The sequence below is a fragment of the Schistocerca gregaria genome, chromosome X (assembly GCF_023897955.1).
Source record: "Schistocerca gregaria isolate iqSchGreg1 chromosome X, iqSchGreg1.2, whole genome shotgun sequence".
NCBI classification, from domain to species: domain Eukaryota; kingdom Metazoa; phylum Arthropoda; class Insecta; order Orthoptera; family Acrididae; genus Schistocerca; species Schistocerca gregaria.
In genome coordinates, this window is record NC_064931.1 from 817,301,253 (window position 1) to 817,324,286 (window position 23,034).

Genomic DNA, 23,034 nt, shown 5'->3' on the forward strand with positions numbered 1-23,034 from the left:
ACCTGCGACCGTAGCGGTCCCGCGGTTCCAGACTGTAGCGCCTAGAACCGCTCGGCCACTATGGCCGGAAACAGTAGAGGCATTTGCAAAAGTATATTCCTTTTTCCCCTAGGTTTTCTAAAGATGTTCCACGCTGTACCACATTGTCAAGTAAGAAGTAATATTAGTTCATATAGAGTCTCTTCACAAATATGTGTTTCGCTCGATGAAGTTTCGACTAATACAGCCCAGTACGTTACACTGGCCTGCGGATGTTCAATAAAAACGAAAGAAACATCTTATGTGTCCCAGTAAGCGTAATATGGCCGCTAATGGTCTCAATGTATATAAACGTGCCTTTTCCAAGGAACCATACTGACATTTACCTGGAGCGATTTAGGTAAATCAAGGGAAACCTACCGGAAACGGACTTGAACCTTCATCCCCCTGAACGCGAGTCCAACGACCTAACCATTGCGCCATCTCTTTCGATGTCGTGGGCACACTTAGAAAGAGTATTTGCTTCTGCTTCTTCTTCTTTTTCTTCTTCTTCTTTTGTGCCTTTGTCTCACATCGTTGAAGGGACGGCAAGGTTATTAACGGAATTGGCTAGGTTTCGTGTAAGGCGTGGCCGGATGACCTACCTGTCGCCTCCACGCTAACCCCTGGACGGAATAATATCCCAAGTGCCTGCGAGCAGTGTTATTCGTGGGATAGTCAATGAAAACTTCTTAAATGCTAGTGAATGGTATAACCGAGGCTTGACTTGGGAACCAGCCCGGTATTCACCTAGTGGGATGTGGGGAACCGACTAAAAGCTACATCCGAGCTGGTCGACACACCGACCATGTCGTTGATCCAGCGGGCGGATTCGACCCGGGGCCGGCACACCTCCCCACCCCGGATGCGGTGCTTTATGACGCACGACCATCAGATCTGGTGGATAAATGTAAGGGTACACCCATAATAAACGTAAATAACCCGATAGTATCCGATTTCTAGATTAATATTAAACATCATGAGTACGTCACAGCGCTTAAATAGGTAGGGATAGTACTATGAAACGAAGTGAAATGGGACGAACATGTAAAATACCGGGTGATCAAAAAGTCAGTATAAATTTGAAAACTTAACAAACCACGGAATAATGTAGATAGAGAGGTAAAAATTGACACACATGCTTGGAATGGCATGGGGTTTTATTAGAACAAAAAAAGTTCACAAAATGTCCGACAGATGGCGCAACTGCTACCGTGACGGGTGAGAGGTACGCCGATATGTTACAGAATCCCATGATCCCCAGCCTGGCTGATAAATACCTGCTGGAACGTACGATGTTTATGCAGGATGGCGCTCCACCTCATATTGCTAGACTCGTGAAAGATCTCTTGCGAGCGTCGTTTGGTGATGATCGTGTGCTCAGCCGCCACTTTCGTCATGCTTGGCCTCCCAGGTTCCCAGACCTTAGTCTGTGGGATTATTGGCTTTGGGGTTACCTGAAGTCGCAAGTGTATCGTGATCGTCCGACATCTCTAGGGATGCTGAAACACAACATCCGACGCCAATGCCTCACCATAACTCCGGACATGCTTCACAGTGCTGTTCACAACATTATTTCTAGACTACAGCTATTGTTGAGGAATGATGGCGGACATATTGAGCATTTCCTGCAAAGAACATCATCTTTGCTTTGTCTTACTTTGTAATGCTGATTATTGCTATTCTGATCAAATGAAGCGCCATCTGTCGGACATATTTTGAACTTTTGTATTTTTTTGGTTCTAATAAAACCCCATGTCATTCCAAGCATGGGTGTCAATTTGTACCTCTCTATCTACATTATTCCGTGATTTATTCAGTTTTCAAATTTATACTGACTTTTTGACCACCCGGTATTTTGTGTGGAAGGTGAATAAAAGACTATGACATGTAGGAAGGCTTCTGGGAATGTGTGCGCATATGTAAAGGAATTCGCATACGAGTCGTAAGTACGACTAATGCTAGAGAACTCTTGCAGCATTTTGAATCATTATCTGTTAGTGTGGCACAAGTCATCGAACGAATTCAGACACATGATGCCAGGATCGTAGCAGGTCGGTATAGCACGTATGAAGGTAATTCAAGGGGAATCTCAGAAAGAAATGAGACGTTGCTCTCGTGAAACTTGACTAGATAAATTTAGAGAATCTGTATTAGACGAAGGCTTGTTGACAATACTACTGTCACCGTTGTAATTTCCACGCAAGTATTATGAGAATAAGATGAGGGAGATTAGGGCATTTAGACAGTCGTTTTTCCTTCGCTCAGTACGGAAATGCAATTGGGCAGAAAACCGTGCATTTACGGGATACTGTCCGCCATGCACTATACGGTACTTTGCGGAAAATTCAAAGTCTTTGCGTCAAACGCCTAAGGGTGTCATATCACGTCATGGGGAACAATTTTTGTTAAAGACAAAATGTTTGCCGACGCCTCCCTGATAGGCGCCTTGCGTATGCAATGCGTGTTGCCTCTAACCAGTCAGCTGCTCCACGTGCAATGGCGTAGACCGAGCGAAATTATAGTTCCTGATTCGCTTCTAAAATATCTTTCTCCGCTTAAAGACGCTCACTGTTAAGGTTTCCGCGTTCAAACTCATTCTGTCAAATTACAGGAGCAGGAAGTATGCAGATGCAGACAAATGGTATGTAGACACTGCTAGTTCGGTGCGATCTTGTAGTCCTAGGCCCGGTGAATTCAATAAAAACATGCCTAATGTCGCCGGAAAGCCTCAGCAAACATTTCTCATAACGTGATTTGTCACTCGTTGACATTTGATTCAAAGATTTGGAAACAACCTGTATTTGTTGATCTGCACTCTCGTCTAATTAGCTGCTAAACAGGCTCTTGGACTCCAGTACCAGACATGTTAATCACCAGTCTCGGTACTATGTTACGCAAAATATTGTTACCGTTCTTGCAACCCCAAAAACCATTACTATTCTGATTCCAAGTAACGATCGCCATCTTACCCTTACCAAACACGAACATGTCTGATATTCACCCATCTTTTCAAATTTAAATACAGCAGCGTTTGCCGGCCGGAGTGGCCGAGCGGTTCTAGGCGCTACAGTCTGGAGCTGCGTGACCTCTACGGTCGCAGGTTCGAATCCTGCCTCGGGCACGGAAGTGTTTGGTGTCCTTAGGTTTAAGTAGTCCTAAGTTCTAGGGGACTGATGACCTCAGATGTTAAGTCCCATAGTGCTCAGAGCCATTTTGAACAGCAGCATTTTCTGAAAGGTTGGTTTGAAAATCCACGTTCGCATACTTCAGTTTAAGACCGTGTCTTCTTATCATCCGACGATTTATGAATAAAGTAACTCTGCTAGCTACATAGACAACTAGATTTTGGTTCTGGTCGAGACCTTTCAATGTAAAAACATCCCTATCGTTCCAAGGCCCTCCTTCCCCTTCGAGGAGATTTTGAGCTGAGGATATTGACCTAAATATCTGCAGCCAGTAAGGAAACGTCTTTATTTCGCCATTAATACCCAATTATTTTCGTTGCTGTAGTGGCCTTGAGTCCAAAGACTGCTTTGATGCGGATCTCCACGCTAGAGTGTTCTGTGCAAGACTCCTCATCTCCAATTTTAAACCCCAGCTGCCCGCCCCAAACTTCTCTCGATCAGCTGATTGGTTATTCCTCGCTGCATCAAAATGAGCCCTATAAAAAAATAAAAAAAATAAAACCTAAAACTTCTTTGGCCACTATTTTAGTACAGGAAACGTGGTAGTTGCCAAGTTTGTGCTACATCCTTGCCCAAATAATATTGAGCCGTTAAGCTATAAACCTCCTTCATAATTTTATATAGTACACTGTCTTGGAACCATTGAACAAATTTTAACACCTTCTTTCTTCTCTCTCGCAGCATTTTATACTTGACTTGATAATTCGAAAGAAAGTTTAAATGTTTTATCATCTTTTCAGCTGGCTACGCGTTCCCTAATGTGACGATGCCCGTATCATCACTAAAGAGACCGCTGGATGGGGAGGGTCCGAACGTCATACAGCGCCAGGTGGAGATGGCCTGGCAACCAGTGCCGGACGCTGAGTGGTTGGGACTCTTCAACGTCTCTCCCCCGCAGAAGGCCCAAGGTATCACGTTACTACCACTAGCTCACACACACACACACACACACACACACACACACACACACACACACACACACACACACCATTTACATAGGGCTCTCGAAACCGGATTTCGTAAAGCAATTTCTCAGTACCGCTTCAGGGTTGTCATGTAAACACTCCAAAATCGATTCTAGAAATCCGTTTCTAGCTGCCTTTTTTCCCCTTCCACAATCGGTTTTAATCCTGTGTAAACGCACAACCGTTTCTGAAACGGGCTTGGGCTGTCAGGTTACGTCCGATTTTCAAAATATTCGTCTAACGTGGACGGAGTGACTTATTGTGCAATGAGGGAGAAGCAGAAATTTTAGTCTGCGCATAAAGCTGTCTATTCTAATTTTTAGGTTAAGAGATACTGCGATCGTGGTGACTAAATCAGAAACTAAAATAGCTGCTTTCCAAGCCTCATACTTAACTGGGCTAGCAAATCTGCTTCAGACCTTAATATGTAAACACGACAGAAAAAAACTGTCTGCGAAATTTGGTTTTCGTCTTTCGGAAGATGTGCCGCGTGTAAACGTAGTGACACACAGAAACGTGGTACAGTGTCAGCAGCTTCAAGTGTCAGAAGCGACCTCGAGTTTCTCTTCTCATTGTCATAGCGTAATGAATGCTACTGAGTACCAGCTCGTTAACATAATTCATTCTCTCGTAGAAGAATGGAATGAGAAAATTATATTGCTTTTGTATCACAAATCGCCTAAATTCATTCTCTTAACATTACAGTACCACAACGAAACTGTGTGCTTGACGGGAAAAGATATGTCTGAGTCCTGATTGATGACTGTCTCTCAACGTGGTACTGTTCTGTATTTTAAAAATTATTATTTCATAGACATAACCTTTCTCCAGATCCCCTGCAATGAGTCTCGCGTTGAAAGTGCCACTGCACCTATGTGTAACTACACAAACTGGCTTTGTGACGATTACTGTAAACTTAATTTGCCCAGAAATAACATTGCTTTAAACTACGTCATTATAGTTCAAACAGTTCGGAGTTAAAAAGAATACTTCAGGGATAATTTAAAGCGATAAGTCACATGCCAGTGTTACAAGTTGTTTCTCAAAAAATAAGAAGTCTTTCAACTATATTAATCCGCTTCATTTTTTAATGAAACTTCCGTGTACAACGTCTACACTGTTATCTCCATGGTGACTAGTCTTTGTTTGAACGAAGGCGTATGTAAAAAACAATAGTTTCCTGGATTAACCTCTAATGTCTCTAGAAACATGGCGGTGATGACAATGTTAACGCGTAAACCATTTAATCTCGGAAATGGTGAGAAACTAAATTTTTCCGCACTAATGCAAATTTAGGATAATCAAAATCTGTTGAACTATCTTGAGCTATTAGAGGCAAGCTATTCCTCTCAGAAGCTGCTCCCTTCCGTCCGAATCATTAGAGCATTTGTTACGGAGCGACCAGAAGCTTGAATGTGAAGGTATTTCTCAGCTATTTTTCGAATGTCCGCAGAGAGAACATTAGCGCATCTGGGAGAATGGAAGGAAGGATGTACTGAAATTCCTAAGATCGGCGTAGATCCATTGGGAGTATTTGGATGCCTATAAAGGTAGACTGTAGACAGCAATTGACGGAAATTCGTATCTTCATCCGGTCCACCACGCAGTTTTCATGTCATGAAGGTCCGCTACGTCGCACACTACACTACAGAGTGAAGCAAGCGCATTGTAACAGAAACATGCTAATAAACAATGGGTGCGGATACTTACATCAGACTAGAAGAAAGTCAATATAAACATATGTCTGGAACGACTTTCATTCTGAGTTGTTAGCGAAAGGATATTTTCCAAAATTCTCAGATGGGAAACTCACAACAAATGCTCAAAATATCAATTTGCTGCTGTGCACTCAAGCACTCATCGCACCATGGACTGTCTCATCCTTTCAAACGACCCCAGACGCTACTGAATTGTTTCGCAGGTTCCTACGATAAACTGATGTAACATTTGAACATTAGGTACATCTGCTGCGTAGACCAGTTTTATGTGGCTTGATAGATAATAATGCAAAGGACTGAAGTTGGACGAACGTGCAGGTCATAAAACTGTTATTATCTATCGGTAGAGGTAGATATAGTCCAGACAATTTGGAACAATGCGGCTGAAATTTGCTGGAGCCCCAACTTGCATAAACGACATGCTTCCTCATATTTGTAGGAGCGCATTGGAAGAATATTTTGAAAAAAATTCCTTGTAGTTTGTACTTACAAGACTTTCTGGGAGGTCTTTCAGGCAATCACCTGCAATTCCAGTGCACACATTAATCTTAAAATTTCTGTTGATGTTTAGCCTAAACCGTCCCATGAAGATTTTCATCTGACCGTAAATACTGTGTGGGTAATTGGAGGACATTACACATTGTTGTGAATTTCTGGTTTGATAATTTTATTAATTCATATCGCCGCGAAACCATGCATTCATGCTTGTGTAGTTTTCTTTCATTAATAACGAAGAATTTTCAAATATACATCTGTATTCACTTTTTTTCTGACTTTCGTGTAAAGAATGTGGCCCCAGAGATTATAGAAGGGTTTCTTAAATGTCTTGTACCTTCTGGGTGCCATATGCTACGCCAGATGAGTAGTTGGCAGTGTTAGGTATCACAGTAGAACGTATGTTTTACGATTTCTACGTTAAAGAAGTAGTGCACATTTTATCGATGGCATTACATCTTCTAGTACAATGCAGTGTAGTCACAGAAGACGTCTTCCAACTGACAGGTGTTGATAAAAAATATTGTACAATTAAAATAATAATGTTTCGACTCTACAGTCAAAGTTATCCAGTAAAAACATTTTAAATTTCATTAGGATAGGCTTCAAATTAATTTGTATGTATAAGTAATGCTTAGTACTCACAATTAAAATAAGTTCCGCAGATGAGACCTTGCAGTGAGCCTGCGGAACACACTACTCGGAGCAAGCATACAAGTGAAAACCTTCCATCACTACAACAACTGTGTCAGATAAATGATAAATAAGGGAAACGGTAAATTGCTTATTGGTCTAGCAGTCGAAACATTTAACGATTCAAATGTCCTTTGTAGTTGTTACGCCATTTACTTTTCCTTCGAAGTTCAGACGTACTTTCGAGTACCAGTTCATTCGTTAAATTCTTAATCGTAGACGAATTGAGTGAAGAAGTTTGCCCATCGCACATGGCATATTTGGACAGGAAACTATATACCACACGCACCTATCTAAATAACGACATTTGAAACCTATATTCTGGTCCCTGAAAGTATTTTATGCAATAATAGCTCTACCATATTTAAGTGAACATCCATAACGAACCTTCAATTTACGTAGATATAAATTTAAGTTCGATGACAAAATAAAAAGGATAAATCGCATATAGCACACTTAAAATATTGAATGTATTGTAGCTACGACTTACTTTAGACACATAAGATGGCTTGCTTTCAGAAAGCAACGAATAGATAAACCCCAGAAGGTTGAGTATTTTATTTTGTTCTGTGGCATTTACACAGTGGATAAATATTAAGGTGAAGAAGTAAAAACATAGCGTCGCTGAAACGGTTGCGTTCATTTTGTTTCAGACTTTAATTGTGCGAATATCACTGCTATATACGTGTTGAGAACTCTCACCATTTTCTCTGATTGACTATCACTGTCAGCAATTACCACAAATTAAGCGCAGTATCATGTTTTCACTCTTCTTAGTAACAATTCTAACAGTTATTGTGGAATAATCTGTTTCATATTCGCGTTACAAGTAAGCTATTTACAAATATTATATTTTCGATATCGGCATAGGAGTGGAGGGAGTCCAGAAGAAAACAAACATACACAATGAATTTTTGTTTCAAGTCTCATAACACGAGAAATATGAAACAGAAAGGGACTAACGTCCACTTTTGTTAACGATGCAATTTCAGACGCAGCACCGCTTGTCCGCTGGTCCGCTTCGGAACACCCTGGCGGTTGCTTCCGCGCAAACGTCACTCTCCCTCGTCAGGAGTATCCTAATGGCTGGAACAAGGGATCCGAAGACGAGCCTGTTGAGGGAGACGCTTGCATGCCCTTCTGGCTTGCCATCTACGACAAAAATGATGAATTACTACACTCTGACTGCATTAAAATTCGTCCTACCTGGATGGCTGATCACAGGTAATGTACATAATTTCTCCGAGTATGCATGAGTGACTGACTTTCCCAGTAGCAATTTTTCAATGCCACATTTACTTTGGGTGACACTGTACGGAGGATTTATGTAAATTCTATCCTTGTGTCAACGACAAATAGTTATAATTAAGTAATTAATCGCATGATACAGTTGGATGAAGTATGTTTACTGTTAGTCAGAAATTATTTTGATTAATGTTGGACAATTAGTCGTTCAATTGTGATAGCTAAACTGCAAGGTGCACGCAAGTTGAAAATTATCGAAGTGTAACATGTTTCTCATTTGACACAGTAAAACCTTCGCTGTACACTAACTGTGGAGTGTTAGCGACGTTTTGGAAGTACAGTCTCTCTGACCTTCCTCTAACAAAGAATAGGTGTATCAGAATTAGCTTGTTATTCATAGGCAGCAGCGAGCACTTTGTAACGGACTGAGCGACCCATGTGCGTGGGTGATAGATATTGCGTTGTCCTTTGAGGTGTAGTGTTACCCGCTCCCATCCCGTGTTGCCATGTTGTACTGCGGAAAAATCCAGTAACATTCGGTTGTTTGACCATGTGCAGCCTGCCTATGTTCTTAACAGTCTACGCGATTGGGTAACCAACTTAATTTTCACACAGTCTGTTTTCTTCACAGATTTCTTGGTTACTGCTATCCTCAGAACCTATGCTTGCGTACCAAATGCCTATGATAATGCATCTCCTCCTTTATACAAGTATATAAACACAGAACATGATAAGTAAAGAAAATTAAGACTAACCTAAGCAATTAACAAATACTATACATGCGTCTACATTACATTTACGATATTTCCAGACCTAAATGCATCAGTTACGTTTCTCTGATGTTCCTTTTTCCTTGGTACTTTTTTTTCCGCGACGGTTGAAGGGATGTATGGCAATGGATCAATCTCACCGCTAAACGGTCTGACTTTACTTACACTCCTGGAAATTGAAATAAGAACACCGTGAATTCATTGTCCCAGGAAGGGGAAACTTTATTGACACATTCCTGGGGTCAGATACATCACATGATCACACTGACAGAACCACAGGCACATAGACACAGGCAACAGAGCATGCACAATGTCGGCACTAGCACAGTGTATATCCACCTTTCGCAGCAATGCAGGCTGCTATTCTCCCATGGAGACGATCGTAGAGATGCTGGATGTAGTTCTGTGGAACGGCTTGCCATGCCATTTCCATGTGGCGCCTCAGTTGGACCAGCGTTCGTGCTGGACGTGCAGACCGCGTGAGACGACGCTTCATCCAGTCCCAAACATGCTCAATGGGGGACAGATCCGGAGATCTTGCTGGCCAGGGTAGTTGACTTACACCTTCTAGAGCACGTTGGGTGGCACGGGATACATGCGGACGTGCATTGTCCTGTTGGAACAGCAAGTTCCCTTGCCAGTCTAGGAATGGTAGAACGATGGGTTCGATGACGGTTTGGATGTACCGTGCACTATTCAGTGTCCCCTCGACGATCACCAGAGGTGTACGGCCAGTGTAGGAGATCGCTCCCCACACCATGATGCCGGGTGTTGGCCCTGTGTGCCTCGGTCGTATGCAGTCCTGATTGAGGCGCTCACTTGCACGACGCCAAACACGCATACGACCATCATTGGCACCAAGGCAGAAGCGACTCTCATCGCTGAAGACGACACGTCTCCATTCGTCCCTCCATTCGCGCCTGTCGCGACACCACTGGAGGCGGGCTGCACGATGTTGGGGCGTGAGCGGAAGACGGCCTAACGGTGTGCGGGACCGTAGCCCAGCTTCATGGAGACGGTTGCGAATGGTCCTCGCCGATACCCCAGGAGCAACAGTGTCCTTAATTTGCTGGGAAGTGGCGGTGCGGTCCCCTACGGCACTGCGTTGGATCCTACGGTCTTGGCGTGCATCCGTGCGTCGCTGCGGTCCGGTCCCAGGTCGACGGGCACGTGCACCTTCCGCCGACCACTGGCGACAACATCGATGTACTGTGGAGACCTCACGCCCCACGTGTTGAGCAATTCGGCGGTACGTCCACCCGGCCTCCCGCATGCCCACTATACGCCCTCGCTCAAAGTCCGTCAACTGCACATACGGTTCACGTCCACGCTGTCGCGCCATGCTACCAGTGTTAAAGACTGCGATGGAGCTCCGTATGCCACGGCAAACTGGCTGACACTGACGGCGGCGGTGCACAAATGCTGCGCAGCTAGCGCCATTCGCCGGCCAACACCGCGGTTCCTCGTGTGTCCGCTGTGCTGTGCGTGTGATCATTGCTTGTACAGCCCTCTCGCAGTGTCCGGAGCAAGTATGGTGGGTCTGACACACCGGTGTCAATGTGTTCTTTTTTCCATTTCCAGGAGTGTATATGTGCTATAGAAGCTGTAGTTGGCAAGTGTAATTTTACGTTGACTAGCGAAGTCATTTCAATAACTTGTTAAGGTCCATGATATTTTGGTTTTGCCCTTTGAGGTACACGGTTTAGCTAGTAATACCTACAGTCCAATCCTGCACTGTGGCAGTTTACTCCTCCATTGCTCAAGACGTTCTTGTTTCTCGAAAGCTTTTGTGTTGGCACGCTTCACTCTTTGCCAAATTACTCTCAATTTCTTCACAAAATTTTTCACTGGTTCGCCCTATTTGCCCAGCTTAGGTTAAACTACATCAAAAGGTGACGGCATTTTCCACCCATATACCACCTAGCATGGCGAGAGGCCAGTTCCAGTACGAATTTATGAGTAATATACGCTGTTAGCAAAACTTAAAATATATGCCCCAGTATGAATGCTGTGAATGTACATAAGGGCTTAACAACTTAGATAAAGTACCGTGATCTCACTGGTGCGTAACTTCTTAATTTTCATTAAGCGACGTAACTGTTTCATTAGCTCGGATACAAATTCAGTAGGCTGGCCTGTAATGATGGCTCCTAGTATGCCAAATTTCAGAAATCAGTTGTTTACCATGGCTTGTGCTACCGTACTCGCCCTCTGATTTGGAATGGCAACCATAAATAAATATCGCGAAAAATGATCTAACATCGTAAGGACATATTTAGTACCAGCTTGTGTTCTATTAAAAAGTCCTAACACTTCCCATCCTAGCAAATAAGGTGCTTTGTCTGCTTCTGGTAGTGTTTGTAACTGAATTTTATGACGTCACCAGTCTGCTCTTGTATACTCTGGACGCAGTTTCTTATATATCGTTCTACATCACTGCTACGACTTTTCCACCACTCGTGTGCTGCATGACCATACCGTCTACAACTAGAACAAGTTACTGATACAAACTTAGTACATGATTCTCTATAACCCGCTAAATTACAAACAATACATCTCACCGGTACCAAATATGCCCGTTTGCAATTTCCTCTGAATTCTGTCAGATCTCTAAGTTTCACAAAATATACTTTGGACATAGCAAGCCCATCAGTACACCTAAACTCTGTCATATCACAACTAAATAAGGAGAAAAATGTATTTTGTGCCTACCGCATTGCATTTACTGCTGCGATGTGTGAAGGTCGTAGGTGCAGGCCAATCCCTCCGAATTCCAGACATTGGAGCCGAACTCCTCCGATGCCAAATCCCCTAATGATGGCGACGGAGCGCACGCTTCTGGCACCAATTTTAAAAGGACTGAGCGGGAACACTTCTGCTGAAGTCAAGATGCCTGTTGGGAACCTGTAAAACTTCCCCAACGCTAGTAAAACGTTATTAGACTTCAGTTATTTATTCACATTCTTTGCAAGTCGTCGGTCTTTCGCACCAGCCTCGGCTGTCACTCTTTCAACTGCTTGTTGGATTCTAGCTGACGTCCGTCGAGTCAGCTCGGCATTTTCACGGCCAGGAGAAGACCAATAAAACAATACTAATCGTCGTTCTTTAGGTTTTATTTTTAGCCTATCAGTTTCGATGATACACTACGTTATCTTCAGGCCTGCTTCAATGGAGTAATCTGCGTGTTACAAAATACAGCAGCACTTTTAACTGGTCTCGTAACGATTATTACGGGCATGCGTGCTCCTTGGACAACTGTCAGCAACTGTAAAAACATCCTCTGGCTACTGGAGTGTACTTGATCCCATTCCGAATTCTGCAATAACCCTTGATGACCCAATCGGGAGGTACCTAGCGTCAGCATCTGTGTGGCCGATTGATCTCCTCCCTACACCTGGCAGGTTTCAGACCCAAAGGCTCCTGAGTGTTGAACAGGAACGTGGACCACAAGGGGTCCTGTTGCTGGTTGCCATGATGAAGTCCAGTAGTGTCAGCTAGTACTGTAAGCATTCTGCAACGTGGCGTTGTCGGAATACAGTCAGTTTCTCGAGGAGGAGACGGTAGTTGGCGAACAGCATGGAGTTCATCAGGTGAAGGCCATCATCTTGAGTACATCTTCGACTAGTTCATAGACTGTGCTGGAGCATGTAGGACGCAGATTCACTTCAGTATCGTAATCATGGAATAGAGTGCTACAGCTCTGAATGCCATCGATCCCAGTGACCAACTCATGACGGGAGCTGGAGAACTGGAGTATTGAAATGGAGCTAGCGTGAGGCTATGACACAAGGCACGGTTCGTATTCTTACTTAGCAGACGGTGTTGTAATGTGTTGTCGACCTGACCAATTTGTTACACACTGGCTTGCTAGCTGCTTACGCCTCTGAGTTCAATTTGTCTATGGCAGTAAGAATCAGTTTTATTAAAAATTTTCCAATTTCTACTCTTTGCTGTTCTGTGCCGTAACAGCAGTCAGGAAAACAATTCTCAAGTTGACCCATACGCGGGCGAAGCAGGTGATAGACATGGTTTCATTGATAGGATACTGGGGCAATACAATCAGTTTTCAAAGGAAATTACTTATAAGAAAACCGTGCACCCATTCTAGAATACGGCTCACGTTTTTGAGACGAATGCATAAGAGTACTAACAGAAATATTGAACATAAACAAAGGAGGCAGTCTTGATGGTAACAGGTTTGGAAAAAAAATACGTATATTTTCAATGGAGATTATGTGAGTAACTGATTATCTTCTTGTATTTTCTTACGACGTCAACCACAAAAGCATTTCAAAATGGTCACTAGTTTTGACGAGCTAGTAATCATCATCTGATTGTATAAAAGGCAGATGCTGCATTCAGCGACGTAACACTCCCAGTGCAATGTGCGACAAAAAATAATGTAGCTCTCAAAAGAGGAGGAGGAAACGAACTGGAACATTGCGGATTGAGAGAATATGTGACATTACTGCAGCGATTACAAAAGCGAGCCAGATTTACAAAGAACCCGGCAGTATGCGCCCACTTATAAGTAAGACATAGCACCCCGAAAGCTGACCCACAACTGTCGTAACTAGTCCTTAATATCCTGGAGAGTGACTCTGAGACGGAGCTGACGTCCGAGATGGTCCAATAAATGTGCTGTCAGGGAAAGATTTGGGTATCTTGCTGACCACGAGAGTACCTCAGCATCACGCAGACAGTTCATAGAGACATGCGTCATGTGTGAGGAGCATTGTCCAGTTGAAAAATGGTATCACGATACCGTCGCATGGGAGGTAACACATGAGGATCTAGAATGTTAACGGAGTAACGTTCTGTCGTAAGAATTCCTTCAGTCACTACCGGTAGTGACCTGAAGTCATATCCGGTGGCTCCCCCAACCATGAAGCCAGGAGTAGCAACTCTGAGCCTCTGTAAAACACTAGAAGAATGAAACCTCTCCTCAGGTAGCTACCATACTCGACGGCGGACGTTACGACATACGGAATAGTACAACACTGTGATTCACTGGTGAACATAATGCCGACCATTGATCTGCAAACCACGCCTCCAAGTCATGACACGATTCCGTTTGTGTTGTGGGTTAATGCAAGCCTACACGCGGAACAGTAATTCCTAGGCCGGCTGCAGCTAGTCTCCGACCAATGGTGCGGGATGTGTCCCATGCAGGAAGATCATTACTTGTTGCCTGATTGCAGACGCAGATGTGAAGGGATCGCATGATATGCAATATGGCGATCTTCCTTGCGGTGGATCTCAAGTTCCCGTGCAGTCTGACATCGAACCACGGTCTCATCCGAATGCCCCACAAATCTGGATACTGTACTATTCGTTGTCAAGTATTATTTATATCTATACTGATAATGCAATGGAGGACGTTACGACACCGCTTGCAGCGTGTGCTTTAAGAGATTAGACAGTCTGATGATGACTACCTGGTCGCGGCCGGTTACTGCATTTTGAAATGATTTTGTGGTTGTTGTCATATGAAAATAAGTTTAGATGCTCACCCACACGATAGAGTCACGAAAATACTCAGAAACCTAAACTGGTAGATTCTTGAATATGTTGTTGTTGTTGTTGTTGTGGTGGTGGTGGTGGTGGTGGTGGTGGTGGTCTTCAGTCCATAGACTGGCTTGATGCAGCTCTCCATGCTACCCTATCCTGGTCAAGCTTCTTCATCTCCGAGTAACTACTGCAACCTACATCCTTCTGAATCTGCTTAATGTATTCATGCCTTGGCCCCCTCTACGATTTTTACCCTGCGCGCTTCCCTCCAATAGTAAACTGATGATCCGATGCCTCAGAACATGTCCTACTAACCGAGCCCTTCTTCTGGTCAAGGAATGCCAAAAATTCCTCTTTTCCCCAATTCTATTCAGTACCTCCTCATTAGTTATGTGATCTACCCATCTAATCTTGAGCATTCTTCTGTGCACCACATTTCGAAGGCTTCTATTCTCTTCTTGTCTAAACTATTTATCGTCCACGTTTCACTTCCATACATGGCTACACTCCATACAAATACTTTCAGAAAAGACTTCCTGACAATTAAATCTATACTCGATGTTAACAAATTTCTCTTCTTCAGAAACGCTTTCCTTTCCATTGCCAGTCTACATTTTATATCCTCTCTACTTCGACCATCATCAGTTACTTTGCTCACCAGATAGCAAAACTTTAAGTGTGTCATTTCCTAATATAATTCCTTCAGCATCACCCGATTTAATTCGACTACGTTCCATTATTCTCGTTTTGCTTTTGTTGGTGTTCATCTTATATTCTCCTTACAAGACACTGTCCATTCCGTTCAACTCATCTTCCAAGTCCATTTCTATTTCTGACAGAGTTACAATGTCATCGGCAAACCTCAACGTTTTTATTTTAATTCCAACTCCAAATTTTTCTTTTGTTTATTTTACTCCTTGGTCAACATACAGATTGAATAACATCGGGGACAGACTACAGCCCTGTCTTGCTTCCTTTCCAACCACTGCTTCCCTTTCATACCCCTCGACTCTTATAACTGCCATCTGGTTTCTATACAAATTGCAAATAGCCTTTCGCTCTCTGTATTTTACCCCTGCATCTTCAGAATTTGAAAGAGAGTATTCCAGTCAACAGTGTCGAAAGCTTTCTCTAAGTCTACAAATGCTAGAAACGTTGTTTTGCCTACCTTCTAAGATAAGTCGTAGGGTCAGTACTGCCTCGCGTGTTCCAACATTTCTACGGAATCCAAACTGATCTTCCCCTAGGTCGGCTACCAACAGTTTTTCCATTCGTCAATAAAGAATTCGTGTTAGTATTTTGCAGCCGTGACTTATTAAGCTGATAGCTCGGTAATTTTCTCACGAGTTACAACCTGTTTTCTTTGGAATTGCAATTACTATAATCTTCTTGAAGTCTGAGGGTATTTCGCCTTTCTCATACATCTTACTCATCAGATGGTAGAGTTTTGTCATGGCTGGCTCTCCCAAGGCTATCAGTAGTTCTAATGAAATCTTGTCTACTCCTGGGGCCCAGTTTCGACTTAGATCTTTCAGAGCTCTGTCAAATTCTTCACGCAGTATCGTATCTTCCATTTCATTTCCATCTACACCTTTCTCCATTTCCATAATACTGCCGTCAAGTACATCGCCCTTGTATAGACCCTCTTTATACGCCTTCCACATTTCCGTTTTCCCCTCTTTGCTTAGAACAGGTTTTCCATCTGAGCTCTTGACATTCATACAGGTGGTTCTCTTTACTCCAAAGGTCTCTTTAATTTTCCTGTAGGCAGTATCTATCTTACCCCTAGTGATATATGCCTCTACACCCTTAAATTTGTCCTCTAGCCACCCCTGCTTAGCCACTTTGCACTTCCTTTCGATCTCATTTTTGAGGCGTTTTATTCCTTTTCGCCTGCTTCGTTTACTGCATTTTTATATTTTCTCCTTCCTTCGATTAAACTTAATATCTCATCTGTTACCCAAAGGTTTCTACTAGCGTTCGTCTTTTTACCTACTTGATCTGCTGCCTTCACTATTTCATCTCCCAAAGCTACTCATCCTTTTTCTACAGTATTTCTTTCCCCCATTCTCGTCAATCGTTCCCTAATGCTCTCTCTGAAACTCTCTCCAACCTCTGGTTCTTTCAGTTTATCCAGATCCCATCTGTTTAAATTCCAACCTTTTTCAGTTTCTTCAGTTTTGATCTACAGATCATAACCAATAAATTGTTGTCAGAGTCCACATCTGTTCCTGGAAATGTCTCACAATTTAAAACAGCAGCGTGGGATTAGACGAGCGGTCTAAGGCGCTGGAGTCATGGACTGTGCGGCTGGTCCCGGCGGAGGTTCGAGTCCTCCTTCGGGCATGGATGTGTGTGTTTTTCCTTACAATAATTGAGGTTAAGTAGTGTGTAAGCTTAGGGACTAATGACCTTAGCAGTTAAGTCCCATAAGATTTCACACACATCTTTCCTTACAATTTAAAACCTCGTTCCTAAATCTGTCTTACCATTATATAATCTATCTGAAACCATCCAGTGTCTCTAGGCCTCTTCCACGAATACAACCTTCTTTCATGGTTCTTCAACCAAGTGTTAGTTAAGATTAAGTTATGCTCTGGGCAAAATTCTACCAGGCGGCTTCCTCTTTCATTCCTTCCTCCCATTCCATATTCACCTACAAATTTTCCTTCTCTTCCTTTTACTACTATCAAATTCCAGCCTCCCATGACTATTCAATTTTCGTACAATCCTAAAAACGAACTGCGTTGTCCCCAAGATACCAAATCATTACTTCCCACTCCACGTAATCTATCCAACGGAGTCCCTTGTCTTCTCCTACCCACGCGGTCTAGACTACTCACATATACATGTGCACAGATATTGACTAAAAATTTACATTCCTTAACATTTACAAAGCCCATCAAACTACAGTCCCTCTCTGCATTAGTGTCTGCAATACCCTGAGGGAACGTTTTCCGATGAACGAAACACCCCCGTTTATGTTTAACGTTTTCCATTGCTTGTTTCCGTTACCCTGCTTCCTAGTCCCACATTCGTTCGCCTTGTGATTAAAACACCCATATCTGTACCGTTGCGCCTTCAAATGCCCTTTCTTCCCCCAACGATAACAATTCTTTTTAGAAGTATAAATTTGCTTATCATTGTATACTCGTGTAGCAATATCTATTTCTTGCAAAAGTGTGTCAACATGTAGTGCTGTAGCCAAATCCTCTGGATTTTCCATTCGCATTCTTCGCGAAAAATCCCCAGGAATCCCTCGCAAAAACACATCGAAACTCTTTCTGCCTCCTTGCGTATAACGCAATGCACTTCTCAACGTAAACATTTTTCCATGAATGCACTTGCCGTCTTGTCTCACAGTGGGATAAATAAGTTAATAGTTACGGCGATTATTTTTGAAATAATAAATAGTTCTGTAACTTTTTTCCATCTGTTTCCTATTCTTTTCACTGCATCTTACGTCTCTACACACTGAAGTGAAAAGAGTCAGAAATTATTGAATTCGATACTGTAACCTATAATGAATTTGAAAAATCACGTAATTGGTTTAAGAACATATGCGATTGCAGTCTTTCTCGGCGTATTCACTTCGCAAGAAGATGATGGGTACGAAACTCATTGAATCGTTGCAACAGGACGACGCTACCACTCGGCTGATAACCCGAGAAGAATTCACCAGTGGTTTAAGCTCAATTGCAATACAGCACGATCATATCTTCCAAATCAGCACCATGAGAATGGTGCACTGACCAAGACAGTGGACCCACACTCTGGAGTAAAGGATTCAAATACCCTTGAAGCTATCATGATTTATATCTTTCATAGTTTCCCCACGGGGGTTCCTCAAATCAGTCTATTCTTGCACGGTTCAGGAGCAGTGGAGTCACGTGCGGATCCATGTGGTCGATCATGGAGTGCCCTCCGCCACACACGAGTATAAATGTAGATGTAGATATAGAAGACTGAATAACCACCTTTTGCAGCACGGACCGACATGCAGGAAGAGTGTCACAGAGGTTCTGGAAGGTCATCATCATCAGCCAATTCAATCATTACATGATGTGGCGTCTTCGAGTCGTGGATTCAGGTAGGCTTTCAGCAGTCTTCTCAAAGTGGGACGGTCTTGGGCAGTTCTCTGCCTGGTGTTACCAGCGATCTTCTTGTTGTGTTTGTCCCATCTGTCTGGTGGTCTTCCTCTAGGCCTCTGGTGCTCTCTCGGACTCCACTCCAGTACTAGCTTCGTCCATCTGTTGTCTTTTCTTCTTGCGACGTGGCCAGCCCACTACCATTTCAAGGAACCTACTGTCTCTGAGATGTCGTTAACCTTCGTCACAGACCGGATGTCATCTGCCCTTTTCCTATGCTTCCTCGTACAGCCCAGCATTGATTTTTCCATGGCTCTCTGTGCTGTCCTAAGTTTCCCTTTTGTAAATGAGTTCAGTGTCCATGTCTCGTAGCCATACGTCATCACAAAAAGAATGCATTGATCAAATACTGCTTCCTTCAGATTTACTGGCATTTTTTATCTGAATACTGTTGAATTCTTCCCAAATGCTTGAGAGCCAAGCTTGGTGCGTCGATAGATTTCTGGCCTTACGTCTCCTTTCACATTTATAATCTGGCCAAGGTAGACATATTCACTGTTGAAGGTACTGACAGGGATGTGATGCCATTCCGACCCTAGGGCCCTGGCCAGCTGCGCTACGTTTTTCGGTTGAGGATTCATGGCGCGAACAACCCGATCGAGGTGGTCCCACAGATTCTCCATTAGGTTTAAATCGGGAGAGTAAGGTGTCTAGCGGAGCACAGTAAAGTAATCCTAGAATAAAAAGAAATACTAAGCAACACGTTGCATAAAAGAAATTTAATTTCTTTACTGGTTTCGGGAACATAGTGCCCTTCTTCAGAAGGCTATACCTACCGCATTCTTTGCGAGTGTCAACAATAAGATGCATACAGCAAAATGCCATGGTCCTAAAAAATATACAGGAGCAGTGAATAATATAATACTGAATTCATTTATACTTTAAGAACTCTTAGATGCTTCCATTATTTCGTTATATAAGACTACAGTTGCTGAGGACGAATAAAATACTAAACTCAGGCTAGTGCTCTCTGAACCACGCACATACAGTGCGAGCTGCGTAACTAGCTGAACTGTCCTGCTGGTAGATGCCATATTGCTGAGGGAAAACAAACAGCTTGTACCGGTGGACATGGCCCCCAGGGATGTATACACACTTCTGTTGATCCATTGTGTCTCGCAGAATGACGAGAGCACCTAGGGAATGCCTTCCAGCCTAGATGCGGCGATTGTTGCAGGATGTTTGCTTTCGGATGTTTCACACCGTATATGCTAACAACCGTCTGTCTGATGGAGCATAAAAACTGACTCATCTGGAAAGACCGCCTATCGTCACTCAGTGGACGTCCAGTTTCGGTATAGGCGGCTTTATTCCAGCCTCCATCGATGATGAACAGCACTCACCGTGGATGCATGAATCAATATATCGGCCTCTGCAGCAACGTTCGCTTTACTGTCGTCGAGGAGACGCTGTTGGTATCCCATTAGTTCATCTGGACGGTCTGTTGCTCGACAGTTCTACATCTACATATACATTCATACTCCGCAAGCCACCTGACGGTGCGTGGCGGAGCGTACCTCGAGTACCTCTATCGGTTCTCCCTTCGATTCCAGTCTCGTATTGTTCGTGGAAGGAAGGATTGTCGGTATGCCTCTGTGTGGGCTCTAATCTCTCTGATTTTATCCTCATGGTCTCTTCGCGAGATATACGTAGGAGGGAGCAATATACTGCTTGACTCTTCGGTGAAGGTATGTTCTCTAAACTTTAACTAAAGCCCGTACCGAGCTACTGAGCGTCTCTCCTGCAGAGCCTTTCACTGGAGTTTATCTATCATCTCCGTAACGCTATCGCGATTACTAAATGATCCTGTAACGAAGCGCGCTGCTCTCCGTTGGATCTTCTCTATCTATTCTATCAACCCTATCTGGTACGGATCCCACACTGCTGAACACTATTCAAGCAGTGGGCGAACAATCGTACTGTAACCTACTTCCTTTGTTTTCGGATTGCATTTCCTTAGGGTTATTCCAATGAATCTCAGTCTGGCATCTGCTTTACCGACGATGAACTTTATATGATCATTCCATTTTAAATCACTCCTAATGCCTACTCCCAGATAATTTATGGAATTAACTGCTTCCAGTTGCACACCTGCTATTTTGAAGCTAAATGATACGGGATCTTTCTTTCTATGTATTCGCAGCGCTATACACTTGTCTACATTGAGATTCAATTGCCATTCCCTGCGCCATGCGTCAATTCGCTGCAGATCCTCCTACATTTCAGTACAATTTTCCATTGTTACAACCTCTCGATGTACCACAGCATCGTCCGCAAAAAGCCTCAGTGAACTTCCGATATCATCCACCAGGTCATTTATGTATATTGTGAATAGCAACGGTCCTACGACACTCCCCTGCGGCACACCTGAAATCGCTCTTACTTCGGTAGACTTCTCTCCATTGAGAATGTCATGCTGCGTTCTGTTATCTAGGAACTCTCCAATCCAATGGCACAATTGGTCTGATAGTCCGTATGCTCTTACTTCGTTCATTAAATGACTGTAAGGAACTGTATCGAACGCCTTGCGGAAGTAAGAAACACGGCATCTACCTGAGAACCCGTGTCTATGGCCCTCTAAGTCTCGTGGACGAATAGCGCCAGCTGGGTTTCACACGAACGTCTTTTTCGAAACCCATGCTGATTCCTACAGAGTAGATTTCTAGTCTCCAGAAAAGTCATTATACTCGAACATAATACGTGTTCCAAAATTCTACAACTGATCGACGTTAGAGATATAGGTATATAGTTCTGCACATCTGTTCGACGTCCCTTCTTGAAAACGGGGATGACCTGTGTCCTTTTCCAATCCTTTGGAACGCTACACTCTTCTAGAGACCTACGATACACCGCTGCAAGAAGAGGGGCAAGTTGCTTCGCGTACTCTGTGTTGCACGTCTATTCGCTCGTACACATCGGCGCCAGTTTTGGATGGGGCCGTTTTGCCATACACGGTATAAATTAGCCACGGCGGCATGCGACCGGTTTAAAAACTTATCTGTTTCGGAATTGCTTCCACCACTGTTCCCCAAGCCAATGATCATGCCCGTTTGGACGTCAAATAAATCACTCTGTATCCAAATTACGACGACTGCACCGTTTTCCGTGTCCCCGCGACACACCTTCTGTGACCTCCACTACTACTGGTGTCACCTGCCGTCTGTGAGTGGTTACTGAAAACTGATGTCGAACATAGGTAGTGGTCACATTAATGTGACTGGACTGTGTATTTTTGTATACGGTGGATATTCCAAATTTCATAACTAACCTCAGGAGAATAAAGTAGCATTAAAATTAAGAGTCTCGAGAATGGCAAGGAATTCTAGAGTTGACATTCAACCCAGGATTCTTTCAGTTTGAAGGCCTGCTCACGCGGATAGGTTTGCAGCCTCATCGGTAACTTTCCAGCCAGGTAATGCTGATTAGCACCGGTTGACCTACCCAATGTTTGCAATAAATCTGGCAGTTCGTCAGTTCACAGTTAGACTGAGCAAACTACAGGAAGCTGGGTAAGGGTCGACAGGCAGATAAAGCGGAAGATACATTACTACTATTCATGTAGCCATGGCGTGCAGACCAGTGTTTGCAATCTTAGTGCTTCGTGAAAAAAACAATGGCTCTGAGCACTATGCGACTTAACTTCTCAGGTCATCAGTCGCCTAGAGCTTAGAACTAATTAAACATAACTAACCTAAGGACATCACACACATCCATGCCCGAGTCAGGATTCGAACATGCGACCGTAGCGGTCGCTCGGCTCCAGACTATAGCGCCTAGAACCGCTCGGCCACTGCGGCCGGCAATGCTTCGTGAAGTACTGACAGTAGTATATGCACAGTTAGATTTTATATTGAGTAAATGATGAAGTTGCAAGTGTTTGTTTCTATTAATTTCTTGAATGAATTGTGCGATACATGGGTCCCTCATATTTTCTAATGTACCGGTCAGATTTTGAAAGGCTATTTTTTGATGTTATCAGTATGATAAAAAATGAACTATTCACTGATTTAAATACTTTGTTATTATTAGTGGACAGTGTTGTAACTTGGGAACGTTTCAAGAGTTTCTTCTTCACTCAGCTCTGCAATAGAATTTTGTAGCATTCCTCGCAATTCCTCTCTTATTTTACGTTAATGTCCATTGGGACTTTTCACGGTCGATTCAAACAAAACACATCGGTTGACAAGGAGAGAAAAGAAAACTGATTTCCAAACCGTAATCAGCAATGTACCACAAACGAACTGTTACCCTACCAGTGGTGCGTGACTATTGAACTGCAGACC

General features: G+C 43.4%; 1 protein-coding gene across 2 annotated transcripts in view; it reads left to right on the plus strand.

Moving 5' to 3' along the window:
• The window catches only part of LOC126297886 (uncharacterized), a 116,568-nt gene that overhangs the window by 18,597 nt on the left and 74,937 nt on the right, over positions 1–23,034 (plus strand). For both annotated transcript variants that reach the window (XM_049989184.1, XM_049989185.1), the window contains exons 2-3: positions 3,947–4,114; positions 8,070–8,301. In XM_049989184.1, the coding sequence (XP_049845141.1) occupies positions 3,947–4,114; positions 8,070–8,301 (400 nt within the window). The remainder of the gene's footprint in view (positions 1–3,946; positions 4,115–8,069; positions 8,302–23,034) is intronic.